The sequence below is a fragment of the Mus caroli genome, chromosome 14 (assembly GCF_900094665.2).
Source record: "Mus caroli chromosome 14, CAROLI_EIJ_v1.1, whole genome shotgun sequence".
NCBI lineage: Eukaryota > Metazoa > Chordata > Mammalia > Rodentia > Muridae > Mus > Mus caroli.
The window spans coordinates 107,728,614-107,754,383 of NC_034583.1; the positions used below are offsets into that span (position 1 = coordinate 107,728,614).

The window sequence follows — 25,770 nt, forward strand, 5'->3', positions numbered from 1 at the left end:
CTCGAGTCCACTAAGGCTGAACACGCTCGCTCACAAAATGTCACTGCTCTTAAACTTCCCATCACATAAATGTGCTCCAAAATACCTTCCCAGTGCACGGAACGCTAAAAGAAGAAACCGTGGCAGTGTGCCGTCTTAAGAACGAAATGAGGAAGGTGGGTTCCTGTTGTTAAAAACACTTTCCTGGTCATAAACAAAGCTATGTTTATTGGAGTAACTTGAAAAAGCTACTTGTCCGTGCTCACAGGACTCTGGAAAACAAGACGTGGTGTGAACAGTTTGTGCTTGGGTGAAACCTGTTATTTCCTCCTTTGGTGAAGAGTCTTCTGGCTCACATTCTATTCTGCATTCAAGGAGAACTGCTGCGGCTGACGGAGCCAGTGGCCCTTCCAAGCGTGGAAATGACCTCTGACGCCACACCAGCCAATCCCTACATTATCTTGTCTGTGCATCAGGACTGCCTGTCTGGGGAACCTCACTGCTAACTACAAGGGCACGGTAAGCGGAAATCCATTGTGAAGCTCAGACGGCTAACACAACTTCCATTCAGGAGTTGCTCCCGAATCACATGCTGCTTTCTAGGTTTTAAGGCAGTGTTTTACGGAGGCTGCACGGATTTTCTTCTAGGAGTTCTGACAACCCAAGCCATAAGACATGGGCAGCGGAGAAGAACCCAGCTGGCTGTGAAGAATCTCGAGGTGCACAGAGGTGAAGAACAGAGAAGTCACGGCTTTCGCACAGGTCCCGGGGACTGCTCCGGGGCTACAAATGTGTCACCTAGCCTTGAACAGGGTCTTGAACACTTAAAAAACCAAGGAGGAGGACTTTCCTTCAAAGACTGATACTGTTATTGCTTCTTAGTTTTAGACTAATGACAGAAAAAAAAATGTGTGTCAGAAGACCAGGGCTGTGCTCCTCCAAATTCCCTCACAGCAACTCCAAACTAGGATACCATTGTTGAATTTTATTTGTGCAAACTTGATTGTGAAGTCATAAGAAATTTGAAAATGGCAACTAAATCAAACTGAAGGAGTACCAAAGGCTTATCTAAGGTTATGCTTAAAATTACAGAATGTAAGATGAAAGACAAATGGCCATCTGCATGTGGTGGGACTTTCTTATCAGCAGAATAAACATTATTCTTCTGATTTCAGATTTAAAACACACACACACACACACAGAGGGAAGACGGGTGAGCACGACTCAGAGACTCTAACAAGACAGGTAAATTCTCTTCTTGCTTATATGAGGTTCACAGAAGGCACGCTGCTGTCTGCCAACTGTTCTCTCTTTGATGCTTTTCTGACCTCTCCACACAGACTCAGCACCATGGCCAATACGCTACGCAGAGGCCCCGACTAAGTGGCTCTAAGAGTGTGTATATGAGAGCCTTGAGGTAACCAGGGTCAGGAATCAGCTTTGAGCCACGTGGGAAATGAGTTGGTTTCTTCGTTTATGTTAAGGACAGGTCACTTTCCTTGTCCAGGAGATCTGATATCTACCCCAGCTTTTCTTCCTCCAGGTCCCACAGCAAAATCACATCCAATATATCAGGTCTAGACTCTGTCAGAGACCTCCTAGACTTCTGCAGTGCCCCACCTTGAACACTAATACATGTAAGTGACTGCTGACATACAAAGTTCATAGTATTAGCATAGTAGGAATGGTGGCTTGGTGCCTTAGAGGAATGACAGTTCTGGCCCAATGCCCCATCTCACGAGCAGGTACTCACGCCTACCTTATCCCTACCTCCTCCCATTAGAAACTCCTTCATATTATATATATCAGCCACAGAACACCAGCTTCAAACAAGAGACCCTTGGGAAGTTTGGCTAATTATCCCTAGACCACTATTCACTAAAATAAGGGTCCCTATTAAATCTATACTGTCAACTCAAAGGGAGTATTGGGCAATCACTCATGTTTATTTAGCAATGTTAGAAGAAAATAGTTAAGTAAACAAGAGCAATTTTCTTTGTTACAACACGCCGGATACACATTTCATAAGTAACGTTCCATCAAGACTTGTTGAACAAGGAGAGTGATTTAATAAAACATTAACTGGTTGGAGCTATATTTTCTTTAAAAGTAGCAGGCAATTTGTTCACAATGCTGCTTTTACTAGGACAAATGCATTATACACTGCTCATTTCGTTTATCCACCTGCCAAATAAAATCCCTAATATTATCTTCAAAAGGTCATAAAAAGTCCTCATAGCAGATACATACTGAGAGGGGAGATAAGGGTGAAGGTAATTATTATTTCTGGTAGATATTATTATTTAAAGTACCCACCTCCAAGCAATGAATTTCACAAACTAGTCTTATAAATAAGTGTTGTAAAAAATGTTTGCAGGCAGAAGACTTCAGGGTAGGGATCAATGGGAGGAACCGACAACCTAATTTATTAGCCTCAGTATTCCCTCTGATGATATAGGCTTTAATAAGAGTCAAATTAGGAAAATAAATGCACATATTCGATACAGCAATAAACCCAGAAGCCTAGTGTCAAACTTGTTTTCCATCATCCAGCTACTGTTGCACGCCTTTGCAGCACATCCAGTGGCCGGAGTGTGGCTGGTACTAACATAACACACGTTCTTACTAGGCGTGCCACCCAGAAGCAGCCAGTCTAAACGAAACCATCTGGGGTACCAAGCTGATAATCCCGGTTCCCCAAATTAGAGACTTTTCTAGGCTTTTTGAATGCACCGACAACAAGCTAGACCTCCAATATGCTAAGGAGAAACTTAACCCGCTCAACTTCAGACACTTAAGCCAACCAGGGACCAAGACAGAAAGTACAAATGAACAAGCGTAACGTTCAACGCTTACTCTCATCTTTTGGGGGCACCAACCAGGAAACATCCCTCTCATAAAATATTCACGCCTTGGGGCCCGAACTGTGTCTGCTCTGCCTCGCAAGCCCTGTCTACTCTGATCCTTATGCCGGGCAGGGGCTTCTGGTCTCAAAGGTGGCGTCACCTGAAGCCCCCCAGTCTCAGTTTCTCTTTTCTTCTTCCCTTAGTCCTGTAGCCTCTGAATGAGCTCATTATCATGAAACCTTCAGAAGAAGAGAACATTGTTTGCCCCCGAAAAGAGAAGAATTTCAGTCCTGTAAAGTCGTCTTTAAATACAAAAAGGTCACCAGCTCCGGGGAACAGTGCCATGGGTTTTAATGAAGACTTCAGTGTGCAGGAACAAAGGGACTGCATTAGGCTGGGATCCAATTGTATTTCTTTACTAGTAACACCACACCTACCCTCTTTTCTCTTTGAAACATACACACACACACACACACCAGGTGATCAGAAAGGGGCCTTAAAGAGGCATAGCAGCTCTGGTTAACCTTTTAAACTCATTAGAAGCTCAGGGGGATTTTAAAAAGAAGTGGGCTGTTTAAAAAGCACCTGGTTTTTTGTTTTGGTACAAACAAAGGGAATCTATTAAACATACACAAAGAATCTGTTTGATCATGATAAAGATTACAGATGTTGGTACACATCAGCCCCTGCTAGCCGTTGTAAATGGGAATTTGCTGTGAATTGCTCTTTGATTGAGAACATTTCCTTGGTGCCAAAAAAAAAAAAAAAAAAAAAAGGGGTCTGCTTTTAAAAAGATTTTACCCAAAAAAAAAAAAAAAAAACGTTGAAATCCACATGTGCAGATGTTTTCTGATAAGCTGTTCCCCGAAGCCAGGCTCATCTTGGGCTCTCTTGCTGGCGGTGGCGACGGTGGTAGGAGGTACTGAGGAAGTACAGGTGTCAGCCATTTGTTCTGCTCAAGGAAGATACAGCTCAAGTGGGGCTCCGTCTCCGTTCACTTGTTACTTAAAGGAGCTCAGGAGTCCCGCCCAGACCTGTCACCAGTCTTAGGAACCCTCTGTTCCTTAAACTCTTATTTCTGAATTGCCCCTGAGAGGTTGACAGCCCTTAGCTGTCTACCAAGAGGAGCTTAGCCATCTACCAAGGGGAGGAGCTTAGCCATCTACCAAGGGGAGGAGCTTAGCCATCAACCAAGGGGAGGAGCTTAGCCATCTACCAAGGGGAGGAGCTTAGCCACCTACCAAGGGGAGGAGCTTAGCCATCTACCAAGGGGAGGAGCTTAGCCATCAACCAAGGGGAGGAGCTTAGAAGAGAGCAAGAAGTTGCTGCTCCCCAACTGGGCTGCTGGCTTGGCTCATCTAGACCTGCAACTCGGTGGCGGACCGAGATTTCTCTTTTGCTTCCTGTGCAACACAATCAGCTTTGGCTCCTGCGCACTTAGGGCAGTGGGATGCTTGACCCCCGTCACTCTGTAGATTGGAATTCTCTACCTCCATCGAGACCCTTGCACATGCAAGGATGGGCTCTGCCGCCACGGTTGAGTATCTTGGCACTCCTTCAGTATGGCACCCAGTGAATCCAGGTTTCTACAATGACTTTCTATTTGTCACTTGTATTTGTCGAGCAAGGCCACTTTCACAAAACTGTCTTCCAAAGCGCCTGACTGAGCCAAGAGCCTTAGGAAAAGATGCCTACCTGCTTTTCGTGACTTTTGACTTTCGTCTGAGTTTATTCGTTTTCTTTGGCTATAGTTTTAGGAACCCTTCCTAGGCAGGGTGGATAGAGAGACAATCACTAAAATAACTGACATTACGTCGTTTGATTATAAACATTCACAAGAAAAAGAATGTGGAGACTGGTTAATACTAAGTTCTGATGTTACTATCGTGATAGCTAGTAATGAGTTATAGATCTCCTCCATCTTTGGTTTCCTTCCTGGCTGCTCTATCAAAGGTTTCCCTTTTCCAGGGTGTTAGCAGTCAGCAGGCACCAGTCCCCAAGGCAGGGCAGCGGGCACAGCATTTTCAAAGGGCAGGAGTGTGACCAGTGGCTCATGAAATCAATTTTGTGGCTCCTGACTGTCATTTTCTCTTTTATATAAACAGGGCTGAGAAAATACCACAGCACAGACTGCAGTGATCTAGTGCTTGTGAGATGTTTGTTTCTGAGCATGTGGGTGTGTGGAGGTGGGCAGATGACCCACAAGGCATCCAGACATTAGTATGGAGTTCATATGGCTGGCCACAGGTCAGTTTCAAACCAGTGTGATCCAGGAGGTGGCATGGGGACTCCTGGCTAAGCAGCTGCTGGGCCTGACTCTTCAGCAAATGAGGGTTTGGGGATGGTTAAGGGCCTGGGAAGAAAGGAATCATGGAGGCTGTCACAGCTGCAACAAGCCTTTAGAGCAGTCAGATGGAGGAAAACCTTAAGAAATGGGGGCAGGGAAGAGAGCAAAGACAAAAGAACTCCACTGAGACTGCAACAGCACCTACGGCTGCAGACCAGCTGTCAGGAGAAGTGTTGCTTCTGTGAGAAAAACCTTAGGCTTGTCAGGCTTTACCACAGTGATCTTCTCTCCACTGCACCCGTGTGCCGCACGTGCGTGCCGGGTTTGGTGTGCCTCCGAGTAATGCTCTGCGTTTGGGAGGATTTGTTTGTTTTGTTTTTGCTTCCTCTTTCACTAAGTTTAGTTTACGTAAATAATTTGATTTAAAGAAAATCACCAGGGATTACAAGAGCTTAAAGAGAAATGAATGGCCCAAGTCTTTCTAGAATGGGTTATACACATATAGGACTGTACTATAAGCCTTAATAATAGTTACTATTTATGAATAGTTACTATTTATCCTTAAGAAGCACACATCAGGCCATTCCCATTCTATCACGCAGCTGATCCTTCACGAGGAATCTGAGAGGTGGTAATTACAGAAACTCAGCCTGGGGAGCGAGGTGACTCCATCAAGACCCCCCTTCCAGCAGTCGGAGACAGATGAAAATATGGGGCAGGTTGACAGCACATGTACTGCACGGTCTATCCTAGGGTCTTTCCACACTGCACAGACCATCCTGGGGTCTTTCCACACTGCAGTCTATCCTGGGGTCTATCCACATGCATAATTTCTCCAAATTGTTTCTTATGTCAACCAACTAGCATCCAGGAGACCGGCTGTGCTTGCAGCGCATATTGATCATGTTATGAACGCATTCTTGGGAGCAGATCCACGGAGCCTTTGCAGTAAAGGAGGAACTCACGGAACAGCACCACGACCTGGTGATGTCAAGGTGTGTTAGCATTTGCTCAGATGTGCTTCCAGACCGTTCCCAGCAGAGCCAAGAGTCGTCTTAACGCAGCTTCTTTATTTAGAGTTCTTTTATTTATACAAGCACACACCATTTCTTACTAAGGAATATTAAAAGTAGCGTGGGGCACATTTCTAGATCCTACCATCCAAGGCTGTGAGCTACTTTACAGACACCCTGGCCTCTTCTCAGGCCCATTTCTGAGATTCAAAGCCCCTGCGATTTGAGCTCTGATTTCTACGATAACCAGGCTTCTCGTGCTCAGGGGAAAGTTAACCTGACGGAAGATTGCTTCCTTTATTTTTCTTAAAAGGGTCTTTTGAACTTTTAAAAAACTTGTCAGAATACAAGTACAACATGAAGTCTATGCCTTAATCATTTATTATTATTAATTATTACACTTACTTACCTGAGGGTGTGCATACACACGTGTGCCAGGGTTTGCTTGCAGAGCTAAGAGAACAATTTTCTGGTCAGTTTTCTCCTTCCACCATGTGACAATGAGGATCAAAGTCAGGGCACTGGGCTTGGCAGTGTGTGCCTTTACTCACTGAGCATCTCCTGGTCCCTCCCCTCTCCATCATTTTAAATCTCATAGCAGTGGTGCTAAGTGTTTTTATGATCCTTTGCAGTGGTCATCACCAATCACAGGGTGATTGTTCTTAAAACTTTAATCCCCACTCCCATTAAACAAAGCCATTTCCTGTCCTCGGGTCCCCAGTGGTCACCATCAACTGCGTCTCCTTGAATTTAAACACTCTTCGCGTGATCAGAACCGTTCACTCTCTGTCATTCTGTGACCGGCTGGTTTCAGGCTGCATGATGCTTTTAGAGGTGGCTCCTGTTGTAGCACGCATCAGAACTTCCTCCCTTCTTATTGCTGAGTAACTTCCCACTGTTTGTATAAACCACATTTGTCTTTAGCTATTCATCTGCTGATGGACACTTGGGTAGCTTCCACCTCTTGGCTATTGTGAATACCACTGCTATGAACTGGAATGAACAAATATCTCTGCTGTTCCCTGCTTTTGGTTCATATGTGCATGTGTGCATGAGTTTACACATACACACACACACTCCTACACTCACAAGTGGAATTGCTGGAAATGTTGCAGTCCTATTATCAGTCTCATGAGGAGTCCCCGTGCTTGTGTGTAAAACGGTGGCTGTACCATTTTACCTTCCCACTAGTAAACCCCAGAGGTTTAATTTCTCCACAACTTCATCACAGTGCAGTGGCGCTCTACTATGACAAGTACCCTACATGTCAGGGTGGGAAGCACTAGTGACGGAGGCCACAGGCTCAGAGCCCACAGTCCCCTTCTCTCGGCATGTTAGGTTCTCTGTACTTTATAATACACAAGCAAACCCCCAGCGGGCACCTGCTCAGAAAGCACAGCTGCTTCGCCCTTTCTCCTTTGTCTCTCCTGTGCATTTCTCACATGTGTGCATGTGTGCATGTGTGTGGGTTCCCCAACTCCCCTTGATGGCCACGTGATTACAGAGTGTGAAAACATGCCAAAATAACCCCCCTCCCCAAAGCAAGCCTGGAGCTGAATCCATGTGATCGAGTGTCAATGCTGAGGGCAGGATGAAGCTGCCAGGCTCCCGAACTGCAGGCTGCAGGCCTGTGGGGTCAGGCCCTATGCTGCCTGTGGCTGTCTAACTAGAAGACACTCATTACTCAACAAAGACTTTCTGAATTATTCTGGGTAGAACTAAAAGCAACGCGACAAGACACTAAACCAAAAGCTACATGAGTGATCCACTCTCTTGACACTGCCTGGACATCATCAGCTACGGGGTGGCAAGGAGGAAGAAATGGCAGCATAAACCACCAGCGCCCTGTCAGCCATAAACCAGGCCCGAGTGAAGCACTCAGCCACTGTGGTTCTCAGCGACTGCCTGCCTGGAAGTACACAGAGATGCGAACCTTCCCTCGGCTCCCTCCCTCAGGACTCTGTGCTCCTTCTCTGGTTTAAGTCACTTCCTAAATGTCCTGATTTGGAGAGTGTCTACAAAGCGTCCATTGCTTCTTAACTCCCACAGCCTGCCTCAGCGCCACGGAAGACCTTGCATGGAGATGATGATGATGATTATTATTATTACATTATTATTGCCTCACTGCCTCATTACACTTACAATCACGCATCCTTACACAAGGCTCTTACTAAATATTATGTCATTATCAGAGGACAAAAGTGTAATACCAGGGAGGCTGAATCCAGATTGAACCTAAGTATATTATTATGGGATCTTCCCCTGTCTGTCTGTCTGTCTCTCTCTCTCTGTTTCGTATGCACACACGCAGCACATGCATGCACTCAAGTTATCTACGAAAATACATGTTGAAAATATCTGAAGTATGCCCTATTGGCTATTGGTTAGTGGCTCAACCCTTTCATCCAATAAAAAAAAAAAGCAATAAAATTAAAAGCAATTAAACGTCAGTACTCCCGTAAAAGAAGCGCGTGTGGACGCTCTAACTTGCATACCTGTGGTATGATTGACATTTTCTTCCTTAAGTCGTGAAGCCCAATTTCGGTTGTCGAGATCTTATCGATCCAGATTTTCCCCTCGGGTTCTGACAGCCTAAAGAGGGCCGAGATGAGAGAGCTTTTTCCAGCTCCGGTTCTGCCCACAATTCCAACCTGTGAAGAAATCCGGGGGCAGGGATTAAAAATGAGCCATCGACAGCTGACCTAGGTGAGCACGCTCATTTTCAAAGGCGAGTTACCAAGCTGCTTTTTATAAGTTCCCAGCCTCCGTTCTGCTGACCTGTGAGGCAGGGCAGTTCCTCACGGTGGATGCTGAAGTGGCCTTGTGGGGTGTCTACTAGCATCCCTGGGCCGTCCTTTCCCTACTAGCATTCCATAGGGCCCTCCAAACTGTGGCAACCTAAAATGTCAAGTCTTGGCAAATGTTTTCTGGGGGGCAAAGTGTTGCTGGGTAAGACCCCCTGGGTACACAAGAGTCACATTTATGGCAGGAATAAGCCTATAGTTTCTTTAGTAGCTTATGAGAAGATGGCTTTTCATGAGCCCCACTTCCAAGGTCTGGGTTTGTAGAACCTTAAGAACTGCTTGGATAATTCCAGAGTTGTTAATCGCACACTCCCGAATCATCGTTTTTCCCAGTGTCCTATCATTTACCATGAATTCATCGTTGATAGAGAAAGTATATATGGTGGCTCTAGAGGAAATACATTCACCTTTGCAAACTTGGGTCTCCAGACCTTAAAAGGCAGTCTTCCAGTAGTCCAAACATGCATAATAAGACCAACAACAGTACCACTATAAATAGCTTTTGCTATTTACATGGGGCCTTTCATCTGAGCAGTTCAAAAGGCATTTTACAAACCAATTAATATGTACAATTGCCCCTTGGGAAAGATTTGTGTGAAGAATCATTCCTCTTATTAAAGCCAGAGCAGAGAGAAATGAAGTGTACTGACAATAAGATCAAAGAATCAATATAATGCAGGTGGATGTTGGTCAGGGAAGAAACTGAATTGTGAAAACTGGCTTTGAGAGTGGATGCTCAAACCTACGAGCAGAAACCAGCCTTTTCTCCAGGGAGCTTGCTCAACAGATGAGAGCATCATCCTTATTAAAACTTGAGTCGCTGGGCATGGTGGCGCATGCCTTTAATCCCAGCACTCGGGAGGCAGAGGCAGGCGGATTTCTGAGTTAGAGGCCAGCCTGGTCTATAGCGTGAGTTCCAGGACAGACAGGGTTACACAGAGAAACCCTGTCTCGAAAAAAAAAAAACCAACCTCGAGTCAGTGGAGGGCACAGACGTGCTTTCTATCACTAGTAAGTAAATTTAGGAGATGGAAAAAGAAAACCCCACCATTCTAAACAGGAGCCCAACCCAACTATATGCTGGGCATTTTCCGTTACAGCACTTGAATGTTTTCTAGCACCATCAGCAATGGCCTTCCAAAAGAGAGTGATTGTAAGCAGCTGGCTTTAGTCTTAAAATCTCTGTGGATGCTATGCATCTTATGAGCAACAATAGCCTACACCTCGCAGAAGGGCTAGATTCTGTACATAGCTGTGTCTCTGCATACGCACTTACGTTTCTCCCATCTCTGGATATTCGCTTGTACAAACTGTCACACGTGAAGGCAGAGGTGAACCCATGTTTGTGACATGTAGAAAGCCAATGCGTTGGTGAAGACTCAAATGGCTATAGTCTGTGAGGGACCGTCTGGATGTGCCCATAAAGACAGAAGGCTGAGAGCAGCCAGTCTACAGAACCATTAACTGCTAACTTATCCTCATAATTTAAAACAAAATAAACTAAACAAAAATTGACGACTTGTGCCTATGAAAGCCAATTAATTGTCATCTAAAGGACATTTTTCCAGTAACTGGTGGACTTTTCACAGTTGCCAAAGAAGACGATCACCAGGTTCAGGGCCACGCCACAAAGTGACTCATGGAGATGATCCAGTCTTAGCTCTTTCAATAGCCTCTGTTTCCCCAATTTAGCCAAGGCTCATCTCCAACAATCACGGTGGCAACATGTTAGACTTTTTAAAAAAGATTATGTGCATGTGTTCATGAGTGTGGCTATGTGCATGTGAGCATGGGTACCTGAGGAGGCGGAGCCCTGGAAGCTGGAGTTACGAGCAGCTGTGAGCTGTCTGTTGTGGATGCTAGGAGCTGAACTGGGGTCTTCAGGAGAGCAGTATGTGCTTTAACAGCTGAGACTTCTTTCCAGCCCCAACAGGATCAATCTATACTCCATGCTCAGTAGGACCAATATCCAATGTCACACACTCAGTAGGACTAATGTCCAATGTTCCACTCAAAATGGCTACTGCTATGGACTTGCCCACAGTCTCTCAGGCCACCCTGCTTCCAGCTTCCTCCCAGGCAGCCCAACAACAAGCTCCAAAGAGCTTTTGCTCTCTAAGTTGATACCTTTGTTTCTAATTCCCTCAGCTGCCGGCTGAACACAAGGCCACATTAAAATAAAATAGAATAAACTCATCCTAATTAAAACCTGTGCAATCCAACCGGAAAGTAAATAAATATCAACCCTCGTTTCCACACTCTTGACAGAACGATGCTTCCCACGGGCGTGCACGCATGTACACGTGTATACATGTCTTAGCTGTGTGTGCCTAAGACTTAGGCTCATATATTTAAACAAAATAAAGTTCATAGGAATGCTGTGGTCATTTAAGGGTTCGCATAAATATTTAAGGCACATGTAATATAGTGTACACAATTATTTATTTAATACATCTCTTACTGCAGATGTTTCAGCTGCTTACAAAATATTCTGATGCTATAAACAGCATCATGTTAAATGTCCTTGAAGTTATATCTTTCCAAACAACCTTAATTATTTCCCTAAAATAAATCCTTAGGTGTGGACCTACTTACTGAGCAGCAACAGGTACAAGGACTTCAAAAGAAGTGAGTTCTGCCAAGCCAACCTCTGGAAGCCGGTTCTTGATCTCCACGGCAATCACTGCCTTGCACCCTCCCCAGGGAGAAGTTACAACTTCTATTTTTTTCTAATCAGCATTAATGTGATTCCTCACTGGAGGATCCTGTCTTCCATTTGTTTCTCACTAGGAGCAGGTGACCACTGGTGGCATCTTCCTCCTGTCTTTCCTACTGGCCTCTCTGGGCACTCACATTTCAGTTCCAGCTGTTTCTGGTATTTCACCCAAGAAGCCTCTATATCCTTAGTGTGTCCACCTTTAGCACCACAGACACTTCTGCAGGGTTCCTGCACACGAAAGTGTGTTACACACTTGCCTAGCAGGTGGACATGAGTGTGATTCCTCCCATCCAAATACCTTTCACACTCACTTCTATCTTCCGACGTTACGTGTTTTACAAATGTCTAACCCCACCAAACACTCCATCTGTCCCTCATGCGGCCATCTCCACTCCTAACCAATGCCCCCAAAACTGCTCCTTTAAACATATACCAACTCTATGACCTACAGAGTCCAAGCGGCCCCAGGACCATTTGTTCAGGACTACACTGGATTCTCCTGTACGTAGCTGCATTTTCTGTCATGTTACAGGAAAAACAGCAATTCCCTAGGAGTCAAGAGTTCATCTCCAGCTTGAGCAGTTTATGAAATCATCCCTAAAATATTCATGTATACAACACGCAAGACAGAGAGCACAGACCTAACAGATAAATCCTGTACTGGAGACTAGAAGAGTAAGTGGGTAGCTGCTTCTCTTCTTGGGGCAGATATATTATGCAGTTTAAGTGGCTAAGCAACCTAACTCCTGGATAATGGCAGCCAAATCTGGTCGCATACTTTACTGTGTTGGTCTCTGTGCTGGGGCACTGCAGATGTGAGGCCCTATGACACTTGATAGAGCAAAGCAGAAAAGCGCAGATTCTTAAGGACCTGTGTCCAGGTCAGGCATACCTGAGCCTGTAACTGTCTGAGAGGGACTAAAGCTCAGGTCAATCTCTGTGTTATCCATTGCGTGGGGGCTCCCTAGTGTCAGGGATGGACAACATTGGGGTACTTGCTAATCAGAAAACAGTTATTCATAGGACAAACTGATACCATGGCTCAGGCTTAGGCGAGAGAAGTCTGAGGCTGATTGATCACCCGGAAAGTAGAATAGAACTGATGTCCAGTCAAAGGCAGTGAAACGACTTTTAAAAAATTGTGAGTGTTGGGGGTGGGAGAGTATGTCAACTTGTATCACAACACGTGTGTGTTCAGAGCACAGCTTGCAAGACAGTGTTCTATCCTTCAACCACCAGAGCTCAGAGTCAGGATGGAGGTGAACAGGGGCCATCACATGGGACAAACGCCATCCCAGCTGAGCCATCTCACCAAAGATTACTTTTGTATGCCACGAAGTAATGAAAAGAACGGAAATCTGGCAGTTCATGGGCTGGTAGGGCTGGTATGCAACAGAGGCTGCTCCCAGGGAATGGCCGGATTGCAGGCGAAATCACTCTGTGACCACTAGAAAGATGCGAACCCACGCATCACCATGTGATCAGGAAGACTTGTATTTCCACATGATGGATAGAATGTTAAAGTATAAAGGGGGGGGGCTGGGCAGTCATGGCACACAGCTTTGATAAAAACACTTGGGAGGCAGAGGCAGGTGGAGCTCTGAGTTCAAGGCTATCCTGGTCTACAGGACAAGTTCCAGGACAGCCAGGGCTACAGAGAGAAAACCTTAACCAATCTCTCTCTCTCTCTCTCTCTCTCTCTCTCTCTCTCTCTCTCTCTCTCCCTCTCCCTCCCTCCCTCTCTCTCTCTCTTTCTCATTCTCTCTCTGCCATCCCCAGGAGAAGGTGAGGTACCCATAGAAATCAAGAACAATTCCCCATGAGATAGGATGCTTAGCTGAGGGCCCACTGGCGCGTTTAGAGTGTCTGTATTCCTACCACATTCTCGGACGTGATGCTTCAGGCTCAGCCAGGACTGAGGGACAGGCTGGGGAGGTGGAAGTCCCACACGTGACAGACAGAGAAGAAGGCTCTCTGAGAAAACATTATGTAAAAAAGGGAGAAAAGGTAGGAAACTAATATTTCTTGCCCATTATAGCAAGGCCTGGCACACATGTGTAAAAATGTATTATCAAAGTAATAGCTTTGAGCAAGAAAAAAATAAAAAGATAACACACCCAAATCAATCTACTTCTAGAACTGGAAAATGCTTTCGAATGGCCCAGTACTCTCTCAAATGATCAAATCAACCACAAAATCACCCAAATGAAAAGGGCAGCCGGTGTCTGGAAGCTAACCAGAGACCTGGGGTGCTACTGAGCTCATTTTTGTTCTTTCCAGAAATTTCAGTTTTTCCCATAACTTCCAGGGACCTCGGAGGAAGCCATTAGGAGAGAACAAATCTGTTCCCCTAAATCCAACACCAAAGTGGCAGTCAGCAAGTGTGGGGGTGGGGGCTGGGAAGAGATATAAGGAGAAGGCTGAACCCCACAGTTACAGGAGAAAGAGAACATCCCGTGGTGCAGCTGCCTCTAAATGAGTATAAACTACCGCAGTAGACATTGGGGGAGGAGGGGGAGGAAGACACAGGTCAAAAAATGAAGTTATTACAGATATAATTCATCCTTCAAATTCAATTTCCTGTCCAGCCTTTTAGCACCTCAGGTAATCCTACGGTTTGGGGTATTTTTAGGATGTAAGGATACAAGTCTGGGGCTACACATTGTTTTCTAACTTGTTCAACAGAGTTCCTCACATAATTCGTCTTCTGTGGCTTCCAAGGAAATGGAAGACACGTGCAAATTAAGAGAACTGCGCCCTCGACGTCAGATCTGATAAGCGTGTTGTCTGCAAGCAAACAAGCATCCTACAGAGCTGTCAGGACACCACCGAGAGGCTCGGCTTTCATCAGAGCTGCACCTCACACTTTACCCACTCAGTCCTCCACCCCGTCTGCGGACCTACAAGGAAGCTGTGGAAATAATTAGGGTCGGGCTTTTGCCAAGTGACTTGCTAAGGCTGCACACTGCATACCCTTTGGGCACCACGTTGTACGTTTATTCTTTCATGTCGCAAGGGTATCACTCGTTAAATCACAGCTGTGATTAGGCCATTAAATGGTTTGATGGTAGGGAGAGTTTAAAGGAGCAGCTGGTGAAGTATTTCACACTCCAGGGCCCGGGTATATCGGGGTGGCAGAACGTTTGCCATTCACATTTGAGTGCCTGCGCTCAGTGCACAGAAGCTTAAAAAAACAAAACAAAAAGGAGACAAAGGGCACGCACGGGAGGGGCGGGTTCCCCATGCGTGTTTAGGAAACGGGTTGTTGACAGAGTTGTCTGCGGAAGTGTTTTGTTCAACTCTGAGGTTTCATCTTACACCCATCATAACAGCTAAGAGCAAAGACTCAATAGCCCCTCATGCTGGTGAGGATGTAGAGGGAGGGAGCCCTCCTCCATTGCTGGTGGGAGTGCGAATTTGTGCAACCATTTTTGGAAATCAATTGGGCAGTTTCTCGGAAAACTGGGAATAGTTCTACCTCAAGACCCAGCAATGCCAACTCCTAGGAATATACCTAAAAGATGCTCCACCATCCCACAGGGACACTTGCTCAGCTATGTCCATACCAGCTTCGTTAGTAATAGCCAGAAACTAGAAACAACCCAGGCGTCCCTCAACTGAAGAAGGGATAAAGAAAACTGGAACACTGGAATACTATCCAGCTATTAAAAACAAAGGCATCATGAATTTTGCAGGCAAATTGCTGGAACTTGAGAATATCATCCTGAGTGAGGTAATCCAGTCCCCAGAGGACATGCATGGTGTGTACTCACTTATAAGTGGATATTAGCCATAAAATATAGGATACCGACACTATACTCCACAGAACCAAAGAAGCTAAACAAGGAAGAGGGACCAAGGGATGATGCTTGAATCACACTTTAAAAGGGGATAAAACACTCATAAGAGACAGATGGAGGGAGGGGGTGTGGGAAGGAGAATGGTGGGGGGTGGTTCAGGATCAGGTGTGGGGAAGGATGGGAGAGATGGCTAGATGGCCATGAAACTGAATGGAAATCTGCAACCGACAGGGGTGAGGAGGGAGGGAGGGTATCTCCAGTATGAGACAGAGACCTGGGATAAAGGAAGCACCCAAGAATCAATGGAGGTGACCTTAGCTGTGACTCACAACACTGAGGATATTGAGCCTGAAGAGGCCACCTCCTGTAGCCAAGCAGGAACTCCAGTGGAGCAATAGAGACAACCCTCCCACAAAACCCAAAATGTATCCTGACTATAAGAAATGCAGGCATGGGGGATGGACCAGAGACTGAGGGAATGGCCAACCAATAACCGACTCAACTTGAGACCCATCCTGTGGGCGAGCACCAATCCCTGACACTATTAATGATACTCTGTTATGCTTGCAGACAGGAGCATGCTATCCTCTGAGAGCCGCCACCCAGCAGCTGACTCAGACAGATGCAGACACCCACAGTCAAACAGTGGGTGGAGCTTGGGGACTCTTCCGGAAGAATAGGAGGAAGGACTGTGAGCCTCAAAAGGGGCTAGGAACTCCATAGGGAGACCAACAGAGTCAACTAACCTGGACCCTTGGGGCTCTCAGAGACTGAACCACCATACAAAGAACATACATGGGCTGGACCTAGGCCCCTCTGCTCATATGTAGCAGATGTGTAGCTTGTTCTTCATGTGGGTCCTGAACAATTGGAATGGAGGCTATCCCAAAAGCTGTTGCCTGTATGTGGGATATGTTCTTCTAGCCTGTCTGTCTTGTCTGGTCTCAGTGGAAGAGGAAGTATGTAGCCTTGCATAGACTTGAAGTGAGTGAGTGTGTGTGTGTGTGTGTGTGTGTGTGTGTGTGTGTGGTGTATGTGTGTGAGAGAGAGAGAGAGAGAGAGAGGGAGGGGGAGAGAGAGAGAGAGAGAGAGAGAGAGAGAGAGAGACCCAGTGGGGCCCCTACCCACTCAGAGAAGAAAGGGAGGGGGAAGGGAGAAGAATTGTGTGTGGGGTGTGACTGGGAGGGGAACAGTGAACAGGACGTAAATTCATTAAGTAAAAATATAAAATTAAATTAAAATATAAAGGTTTTTTTTTGTTATAGACTCCTTCCTGCCTGCATATTGCTTCTCATTTGCTCATATTCATAGCCATCTCTCTTCAGTATCTACCATGTGCCCTGCAAAGTGACAGGGTTCAGAATGTCCCCTAACTTCCAGAGGAAGCCCCAGGACACAGTGAGCTATATCCAGAACTTCAATTCATACTCTAACCCTAAAACAAACAAACAAAAACCTTCTGCAAAATACACAGATGTATTTGTCTTAATTATTTTGCCTGCTACCGTGTCAAAATACCCTGAATGAAGCAGAGAGACAGAGCTTGTCTTGGCAGCCAAGGCTCTAGTCCATGATGATGACACACTCACAGCAGCAGGAACATGAGGGGGCTGGTCACACTGCCTTCACAGCCACGGAACAGAGTGGTAAACGCTTATGCAAGCTTGATGTCTCCTTAGTATGCAGTCCAGGACCCCAGCTCAGGGAATGGTGCCGCCCACAGTGGACCAGCCTCTGTGCTGGAATTAACTAAGTACGATACCCTCTCCCCACCTCCCACCACACACAGGCATGACTAGAGGTCTGTCTCTCAGGTGACTATAAATCCCATCGGGTGACAACTATATTAACTATCCCTCTCAAGTATTTTATGCAGCTTCTAAATTGTGGGAAATTAACATAAAATCCTTCACCATAACTATTTTAAGCACAGTGGACAGCAGTACTAATTAGTTGTACACTAGTGCACAACCTCCATGGTTATCCATTTCCAGGGCTTTCTAGCCTGCAAAAGTAGACCTCCTGCATCCATCATCTGACCCATCACTCCCTGCGCCCCTCTGTCCCCGGCTCTGGAAAACACCATCCTTCATGTCTCTATGAGTCGGACAATTCCAGGCGGTACAGTGGGTTCATGCAGGCTTGTGCTTCTGTGGCTTCTCTGGCTGGGTATATCATCCCCAGGGTACATCCGTGTTGTAGAATGTGCTGGAGTTTCGCTGCTTCCTTTCTAAGGCTGCATACCATCTGCGGAAGCACCCACCGCACTCTGCCGAGCCTTTCCGTGGACACTTAGGCCGCTCTCACCTTTTGGTCATCGTGAATGATTCTGCTTGTGAGAGAGGAGCCTTCCAGAGAGGCAGAGATAGTTTATCTGAATGAAAAGGGCTCTGAGTTATCAGCAGAAGAACGTAGTGAGAGAGCTATAGACTCATGGCCACAGCCAGCCATGGTGAGGCTCTGAAACAGGAAATCATTGGAAGAGACAGCTGCTATGTAAAGTGTAACACTGGTCCTGAAGGGAGGGACAGGGACAGACTCTTCAAGTCTGTAGGACAAAAGGATCTTCTAACTCCAGCATTTATGGTTTCCCTGGTGTTAGCTGAGTAAGCTCAGTGACCCCTACCCTACCTGCCAGGGGGAATGAAGGCAGACACTAAACAGGATCACAAACTTTTCTTTCTTTTGCAAAGGGAAGGAGGTTGCGGGTTGCCCTGATGCTGTTTGTATTCTGTTACTTCTGCTTCCTCTAGAGGTGGTGGCTGGACTGCCTGGCATCCACGGGGGAACAGGGAGTCTTGCTGACAGGCTCAGCAGGAAATCCACATGGACATCTGGCCCGGTATCTTTAGCTGAAAGTCTAGAGGAGCAAGACGGGTCAAACCAACCTTTTCTCTGGACTTGATGAGCGCAGTCAGGTGCTTCAGAACCAGAGGCCCATCTAAGCTGTAGGTGAAGTTCACATTGTCGAAGACGATGACTCCTTCGTGGGGCCAGCCTGGGGGTGGGCGCTTCTTGCACTCCCAAGGCGCCTCCTTCTCTAGGTCCGTGTACTCAATCACCCTCTCCACAGAAATCATCTAAAGGAGAAAAGGTGTTCACACCATCAGGGGCTAGCGAGGGGCTTGATCTCGGGTGCATTTCACCCACACGAGGCTGGGTAAGGGTCACTTGGGTCTTTATGCTAAGACTGGTGATTTACAATCTTGCTCATCAACCCCAGCTCTGTTTATAGACAATCTCTTCAACCTTATAACACTGAGTGAAAAGAGCAAGGGGAGGGGTGGGAAAGATGGCCCAGTGCATAAACGGATTGCTATGCTGGCATGAAGACCTTTGGGTTTGGATCCCAGCATTCTAAGTCTCAAAATATAAAAGGTGATTGAAGAAGTCACCTGTACAAATCTCTAGCCTCTGTGCATACACATATACACGCAACATGCATACATAACAGACATACACACAAGCACCTTCCACAAACACAATGAAAGGGTTTTGTCAATATCAACCAACCAGACCCCCCCCCCCCGAGCTCCCAGGGACTAAACCACCAACCCAAGAGTACACATGGAGGGACCCATGGCTCCAGCCGCCTATGTAGCATAGGATGGCCTTATTGGGCATCAATGTGGTCCTGTGAAGGCTCGATGCTCCAGTGTAGGGGAATGCCAGGACACGGAAGTGGGTATGAGTGGGTGGGGGAGCACCCTTATAGAAGAAGGGGGTGAGGAGATGGGATAGGGAGTTTTTGGAGGGGAAACCAGGAAAGGGGATAATATTTGAAATGTAAATAAACTATGCAATTTAGAAGGGGGGGTTGTAAAATCAAGAGTTTATGCCCTCTCATCATCATCAATAATCTCTTGCTCCCAAAGGATACTCACTCTAGACCAGTCATCCCCCACATCCTCCATGTTCCCTGTAACCATTTCTATCGTGTGAGGGGGGACGGATGGCAGTATCTCACAGTGACTGTTTCTGTCATTAGCAGGAGTAAATATTTTGAAGAGGGAACAGTCCACATGTTGACTAAACCTTCTGCCATTGCCACAGCCAGCTACCTCTGAGAAACACCTTCGGGATGGGAGCTTGCCCTCCCAGGGAGGAACAGCAGTGACCCCGGGGGCCTCCTGCCTTCTACTCCTAGCCTCGGAGATGAGGCTAAAAACTGGTGATGAGCGGGTAGAAGTGGGGGAGTGGGGAGAGCTATTAATTAAACCAACAACCTCAAAATACTGAATTCCTCTCTTACCAGGAACGAGGAATTACCCATTAAGAAACAAAAATAAACAGGCCTCTGAGAAATTAGCTTATATCCTCTCTAGGAGTTCAGAACTTCCCTCCTACAGAGGCATTTATTACATCTGAAGACAGCTTGTGATGAATCTAAAACCTGCTGACATAGCATACATGAGACAGAGGAAAAGATGTATACATTTTATTTTACATTAACATTAAACAGATGGGAACGGGATCTCCAAAAAAAAAAAAAAAACCTCTGTTAGCCGCGATGCAAAAAATAACAGTTTTAATATTTTACATAAGAATTGCTTTTATGTTGTTTAATGGCAAAGAGGACTTTAAAAGGCTGAGAACTCTCAGATAAACATTACCATATTCTCTACTTCGGCGCTCTGTCGCACAGACCACTGGAACATCCCCATGAGTGTGAGGGCGTAGGACAAGGCCAGGCCAACCTGCCCAGCATCCAAAGCTTTGGGAGAAGGAAGGAGAAAGGACAGTCAACCTCCACCCTCACAGGAGCCTGCTGCTTTCTGCTACCTTACCAGGAGGACCCAACAAGTTGTACACAGCCGTAGTTTTCATACTTCTACTTATTGACTGAGATTATGATGCAATTTTAAAAACCCATTAAGAATTCTGGAGGACCCATTAGATGAGTTTATTAATCTCAGATGGACTGGCATACATTGAAGAAAGGGCATTGTTTGTGTGAGGTACAATGCCATTATTCAGATTTGTCACTATGGTTGAAAGCCTGTTACATAATCCCACTGTCTATGTCCCCTGCAACCACAGCTGGAAACTACTGCAAACAAGATGGTGTGTTTCTAAGAACCGACACTTTTGACAGTAAAACGCGACTCCCATTGTCCTACGTACGGTTCAATGTTGTGATTCAGGTGTCACTGCAGAGGTTAGGCTTGGCCAATTCATGCCACACACACTGACGCCTGCTCCTCTGGTGCCCGCCTGGCTGTGAGCACCGTGTTCTGTCCAGCTGCTCATCTCTTTTAACTGTGTGCACTGGCTCATCAACAAACCAGGAAGTTCCCAGGCTCAAGTACAGAGCCCAGGGCTGAGCCCAAAGTGCTAATGGCAAAGTTGGTTCTCATCTCCTGGCTACCAGACCAGGGATTTTCAAAAATGTCATTTGTATAGATCTCAACTCATTCTAACAAAAATAAAAAGAACCTAAGCAGACCATCTCACTGGGCCGCACTGCGTGACCCTATTCACTCTGGCATGTAGTAAGAGCTTTAACACACGTTATTAGAACCACACCGAATGTGCCATTAGACAAGGTGGCAAGAGTTTAATTTAATAACTGCAAACACGGCTATAAATTGTAATCATACCATAAATAGTTATTCACATCTGCACTTACTCTTCGCCAGAACAAGGGACCCGAAGGCAACGACGATGACAAAGATGGCGCAGATGGCATCCAGACGCACGGCGAACCATCTCGATGTCGTCAGGAACAAGAACCACGCCTCTGGATTGCAAAGCAGAACAGGCAATGTTGAGTGAGCACGGAAGCCGTTAACTGCGGTGAAGAAGCCACACTGGGTACAGGGAAGGCGGTGGGTACTGAGATGCTGACAGAGTAGGGCAGCAAGGTCGCATACTCAAAACTTCTAGGAAGTCAGGAAATGCGGAGCAATGTTCGATACAGACCCTACCCCAAACAGTACAGAGGCCTCAAAAAAAGAAAGGAGAGAAAAGAAAAAGAATCGAAAGACACAAGTAAGGTATATATTATGATATATAATCATAACAACGAACACGGAGAAATGGCCTTCATCACCTTATAGGTGGACTGTTTCTAGTCCTTCTACAACAAAGGACACAGCTCCAATATTTGTTCCTTACTTGTATGCTCTGCACACCCTGGGGTGGGGATGGAACATGGCTTAGGGGCAGTATCTAAATAAGTAGCGTGTTAAAAAGAGCCACATGTCGTTTTCACAAAAAGGCCGGGCCTTTTGCAAAAATACCTCTGCTGACCCCAGCCCTAACCAGAGAGAGAGCCACAGGGCACAGGGGTGGAAGGGTTGAGCAAGCCAATCAGGAAAGCCAGACATGAGGGAGTCTGAGAGGGTTCAGATCCTAAGAGCAGAGGCAGGAGGCAGGAGTCCAAGAACAGGCAGAGGTGCTGGCCGACACAGCTGATTGGCCACAGGGCTCAAACCTGAGCGCACAGCAGCTGCCAGCTTTTGAAAGTACTGCCATAAACCTACAGACCTGAATGCAAGTCCTGGTGTGCATCAAACAGCTCCTGACACCTCTCCTCGGCTTTGTAAGCCCGGATGGTCCAGAGTCCCTGGAGGGAGGACGATAAATGGGAGAATACCGGGCTCCGTGCTGCGTGAACATGGAAGAAGAACAGAAAGCTCAGTGAGGCTGGATGGCAATGAGGCTGGACGCGTGGACTCCCCGCCTCCCACGCTCCACAGTGAGGCTGGACTCGTGGACTCCATGGTCCACAGCGTAGACCCTTCATACCATGCAGTACTCTGGGGGCTTCCTAAAGGGCTCTGAGCTCCTGAACAAAACACTTGTGGCGACCCTGAGAAGACCCTGTCCACCCACCTGCAAACCCTAGTCAAAGATGCCATGTTTTTCAAGACGGAAAGGAGTCTTTCAGTTCAGTCCACCAAAGTCAAACGGAGTCATCGTTCCTTTCACTAACCCGTCCTTCAAGGTCTTGCTCTCCCTGTACTTCATAGCTATTTCTTTGGAAAGATGAGCTTTTGCTAGTTATTTAGTTAATTTATTTTAATTTTTTGGGCTATTAATGTTCTAAAAAGTAACTTCATTAGAACATTTATCACAGCACATTAGTGTGAGCCATGTATGCTTCTCTCCCCATCGTAGATTGCTAGTTTAAGCGCTAGCGTGTGGCTATTGCTTCCTAGTAATTGAGAGTACCTGATACAGCCAGCTGGCCAAAAGCAAGCCAAACGGACAGGGATCGCCTCTGCATCCCAGGGAAGCCCTACTCTTCCCAGTAGCACGAGGACAGTCCTTTATGGCTACCATGTGCCTGGGTGTCACTGCGCTTGCGCCCATACCGCTGGCCCAGAGGGGACATCGTTGGCCTGGCCTTGACTTCAGCTTCCTGAAGCCTCTCTTTTAAGATATCTTCATGAATGCCCACCTGGAAACACATCCTCATGGTCTGAGGCTAGTGAGACATGCTCACTGTCCTGAAATTTCCAGATTCTCCCTAGAGTCTTAGTGGCTTCATCTTATCAGAATTTAAAGGACAAATTCCTCTTTGTCCATCTCTGAGTACGGGGGGGTGGGGAGGGGAATATATGGCCTGAAACTGTGTCTCCAGAAGACTGCAGTATGACTGCCAGATCCCAGCCTACCTGGGGTGACAGGTGGGCTGCCCACTGCCAGGCAAGGATAGCTCCCTGACAGGCTCCTTCTGCACTGTGGATAAGACTGTACTAGCAAGAGTAGATCAGAAGTCATGACCCAGCAAACCAACCAGTCATTCCCCCCCCCCCCCTGAAAGCGAGTCTCATGTAGCCCAGGCTGACAGCAAGCATACTACACAGTCGAGGGTAACCTTGAACTGGTCCTCTTGCCTCTACCTCCAGAGGATTGGGACGACAGGTAGGCGCAGCACCATGACAGTTTAATGTGGTGTTGAGTATTGAACCTGCAGCTTAGTGGGTGCTAGATAAGCACCTTATCAACTGAGGCACACCCCCAGCCCTTGTCTCACACGGACATGCTTACAGTGCACACTGCAGCTGGATGGATTGGTGGGGTGGGGTGTGTGAGGGTACAGATGCACCAAGGTAAAGAACCATCTTGTAGGTCAGAGTTCACTGAGGGATGACTGGGCGGTATCCCCAACACTGGAGTTCTCACTAAGCCGCTCAAGGTGGACAACACACTAGAGAACCTGACGTGGCACGATCTGAAAGAGCACCCTGCGGGATCTATGTTCTTAAAATATGTGGCACAGGTTAATACTCTGATAGCCGATGCCCGTGGCAGACATGGCTAATGGATCACAGCACCCTGACAGGAATGACAACATACCTTCATAATCTAGGCATTAATAAATGACAGGGTCAGCTTGAGTCACGCATCCAAGTACTGTTGTGGTTTTATGCGACTATGTACCAGTGGCCTTTGCAATGTTTGCTTTTACAAATAAGCAAGCAAAAACACACCCCCCAAAACAAAACAAAACAAAACAAAACAAAACAAAAGACATTGTGATAAACTCCCACTAAAGCCAACTATGTTTCCAGACGCAGCTATGGAGTGCAATCTGAAAATAGACTCCAGAGCTCTAAAAATCAATTGAAGCACAGGATGGGACAGGTCAGGTTTAAGCCTCTTGCCAAGGCAATAGGGCAGCTCCTTTTAGTGAGTGGCGCTGGCAGTGGCTACCCAAGCAACAGCAAAACCATAGCACAGCCCCTGACTCACACCCAAGAATCCAGCAGGGGCCCAGACAAAATTATGAGCATTTCTAGGTCAAAGCTATACCAAGGTATACGGATTTGGAAGGAAAAGGCTCAAGGACTGGTGACAATGACACAGTCTATGACACAGTGGTGCTTGTGCCTTTCTCTGGATGCTCACAGCTCCCTTTGCACCAAGACATGTTTACTAAAGACACCACCGGGATGCACAAAAGGAGGCTTGCCCAGAAGTACCGCACCTTTATTCTCTGACTCCCCTACTTCCCTTCTAAATTAGTTCTAGCCTACAGTGAAATGCTTATCAGAAAATGTTTCTTGTGTGCCCCCTGTGTCCGTGGGAGGTAAGCCATGAACAACAGAGAGGGCTCCCTGTCCTTGGGGGAGTATTACTGTCCACACGGCATCTACTCATTTCTCAGGTTAAGCTGCAAAGTCACACCTGGGAACTCACAACCATGCTCAATTGCCAAATGAATGCTAACCAGGCGAGGACTGCTGGGGTGTAGTCAGCCTGTAGAATTTCACAGATCTTAACTACAGTTCCCCTCGATTACGGATGCTCTCCGCATTACCAAGCCATTACCACATCCATCCGAGACCCCCGGGTACTCACTTGTGGATTCCAGGCGCTTGACATCCCGTGACGTTTCTAAGAAGTATCTCCGAAGAACCAGGAAGATGACTGAGAGAGGAACCAATGGTATGATGATCCAAGGGATCACGGCCGCCGCCACAGCGATCACACTTACGACGAGGAGCAGCGTCTGGAGCAGCAAGCACAGAGACAGACCCTCCTCAGCAACGAACTCTGCTTTCCAAAACCACAGCGTAACGTAATGGGTTGTCTCTCCCTTCTCCGCTGATTCTCGCTGGAGCGCTAAGCATCCTTCCCCATCCCAGGAGGCAAAAACCACATGGCAGGGATGCTACAACCAGCAAGCCTACCCCAGGCGCAGAGAGCTTTATAGACTCCTTCTTTGACACATTCATTAGTACAGTCCCCGAAGCACGGAACCCGAGTTCAGATTCCACAGCAACTATGCTAAAAGCTGGGTATAACACTGCATGCCTGGGATCCTGGGAGTTTGCTGAATCAGTGGGGGCTCCAGGCTCAGTGAAAGACTGTGTCTCTAAAAATAAGGTGGGACTCAGATTGAGAAAGGCATATGATTTGAGTTCTGGTCTGTGTGTGTGTACATATATATATATATACACACACACACAGAGAAAGAGTGTGAAACGCAAAGATTCATACTTGCAAATAAATATATAAGTATGCTCCTATTTTTCATTGGTTCCCCTTTCTCAGCATCCTTTTTTATATTGGATATCTTCTTTATATATATTTCAGATGCTAACCCCTTTCCCAGTTTCCCTCTCTCCCGGATACACCCTATCACATCCTCCCTCACCCTGCTTCTATGAGGGTGTTCCTCCACCCACCCAACCACTCCCAACTCCCTGCCCTCGATTCCCCTACACTGGGGCTTCTATTGAGTCTTCATAGGGCCAAGGAAACCTGGTTGGTTGAACCAGCCTGATCCACAAGGTGGCTGGTGCTTGCCCCGGCTGATAGAGATTAACCCCCTACCCAGCTCATGAACCAGTGAAAGTTTAAAAAGT

At 46.6% G+C, this 25,770-nt stretch overlaps 1 protein-coding gene across 1 annotated transcript in view; it reads right to left on the reverse strand.

The window, feature by feature from the left end:
* Abcc4 (ATP binding cassette subfamily C member 4) overlaps positions 1 to 25,770 on the reverse strand; it is a 212,631-nt gene that overhangs the window by 25,988 nt on the left and 160,873 nt on the right. The window contains exons 21-26 of the mRNA XM_021181507.2: positions 24,761 to 24,911; positions 21,938 to 22,057; positions 21,078 to 21,188; positions 20,062 to 20,162; positions 18,337 to 18,528; positions 8,621 to 8,776 (exon numbers count right to left, since the gene is read on the reverse strand). Coding sequence (XP_021037166.1) covers positions 8,621 to 8,776; positions 18,337 to 18,528; positions 20,062 to 20,162; positions 21,078 to 21,188; positions 21,938 to 22,057; positions 24,761 to 24,911 — 831 coding nt within the window. The remainder of the gene's footprint in view (positions 1 to 8,620; positions 8,777 to 18,336; positions 18,529 to 20,061; positions 20,163 to 21,077; positions 21,189 to 21,937; positions 22,058 to 24,760; positions 24,912 to 25,770) is intronic.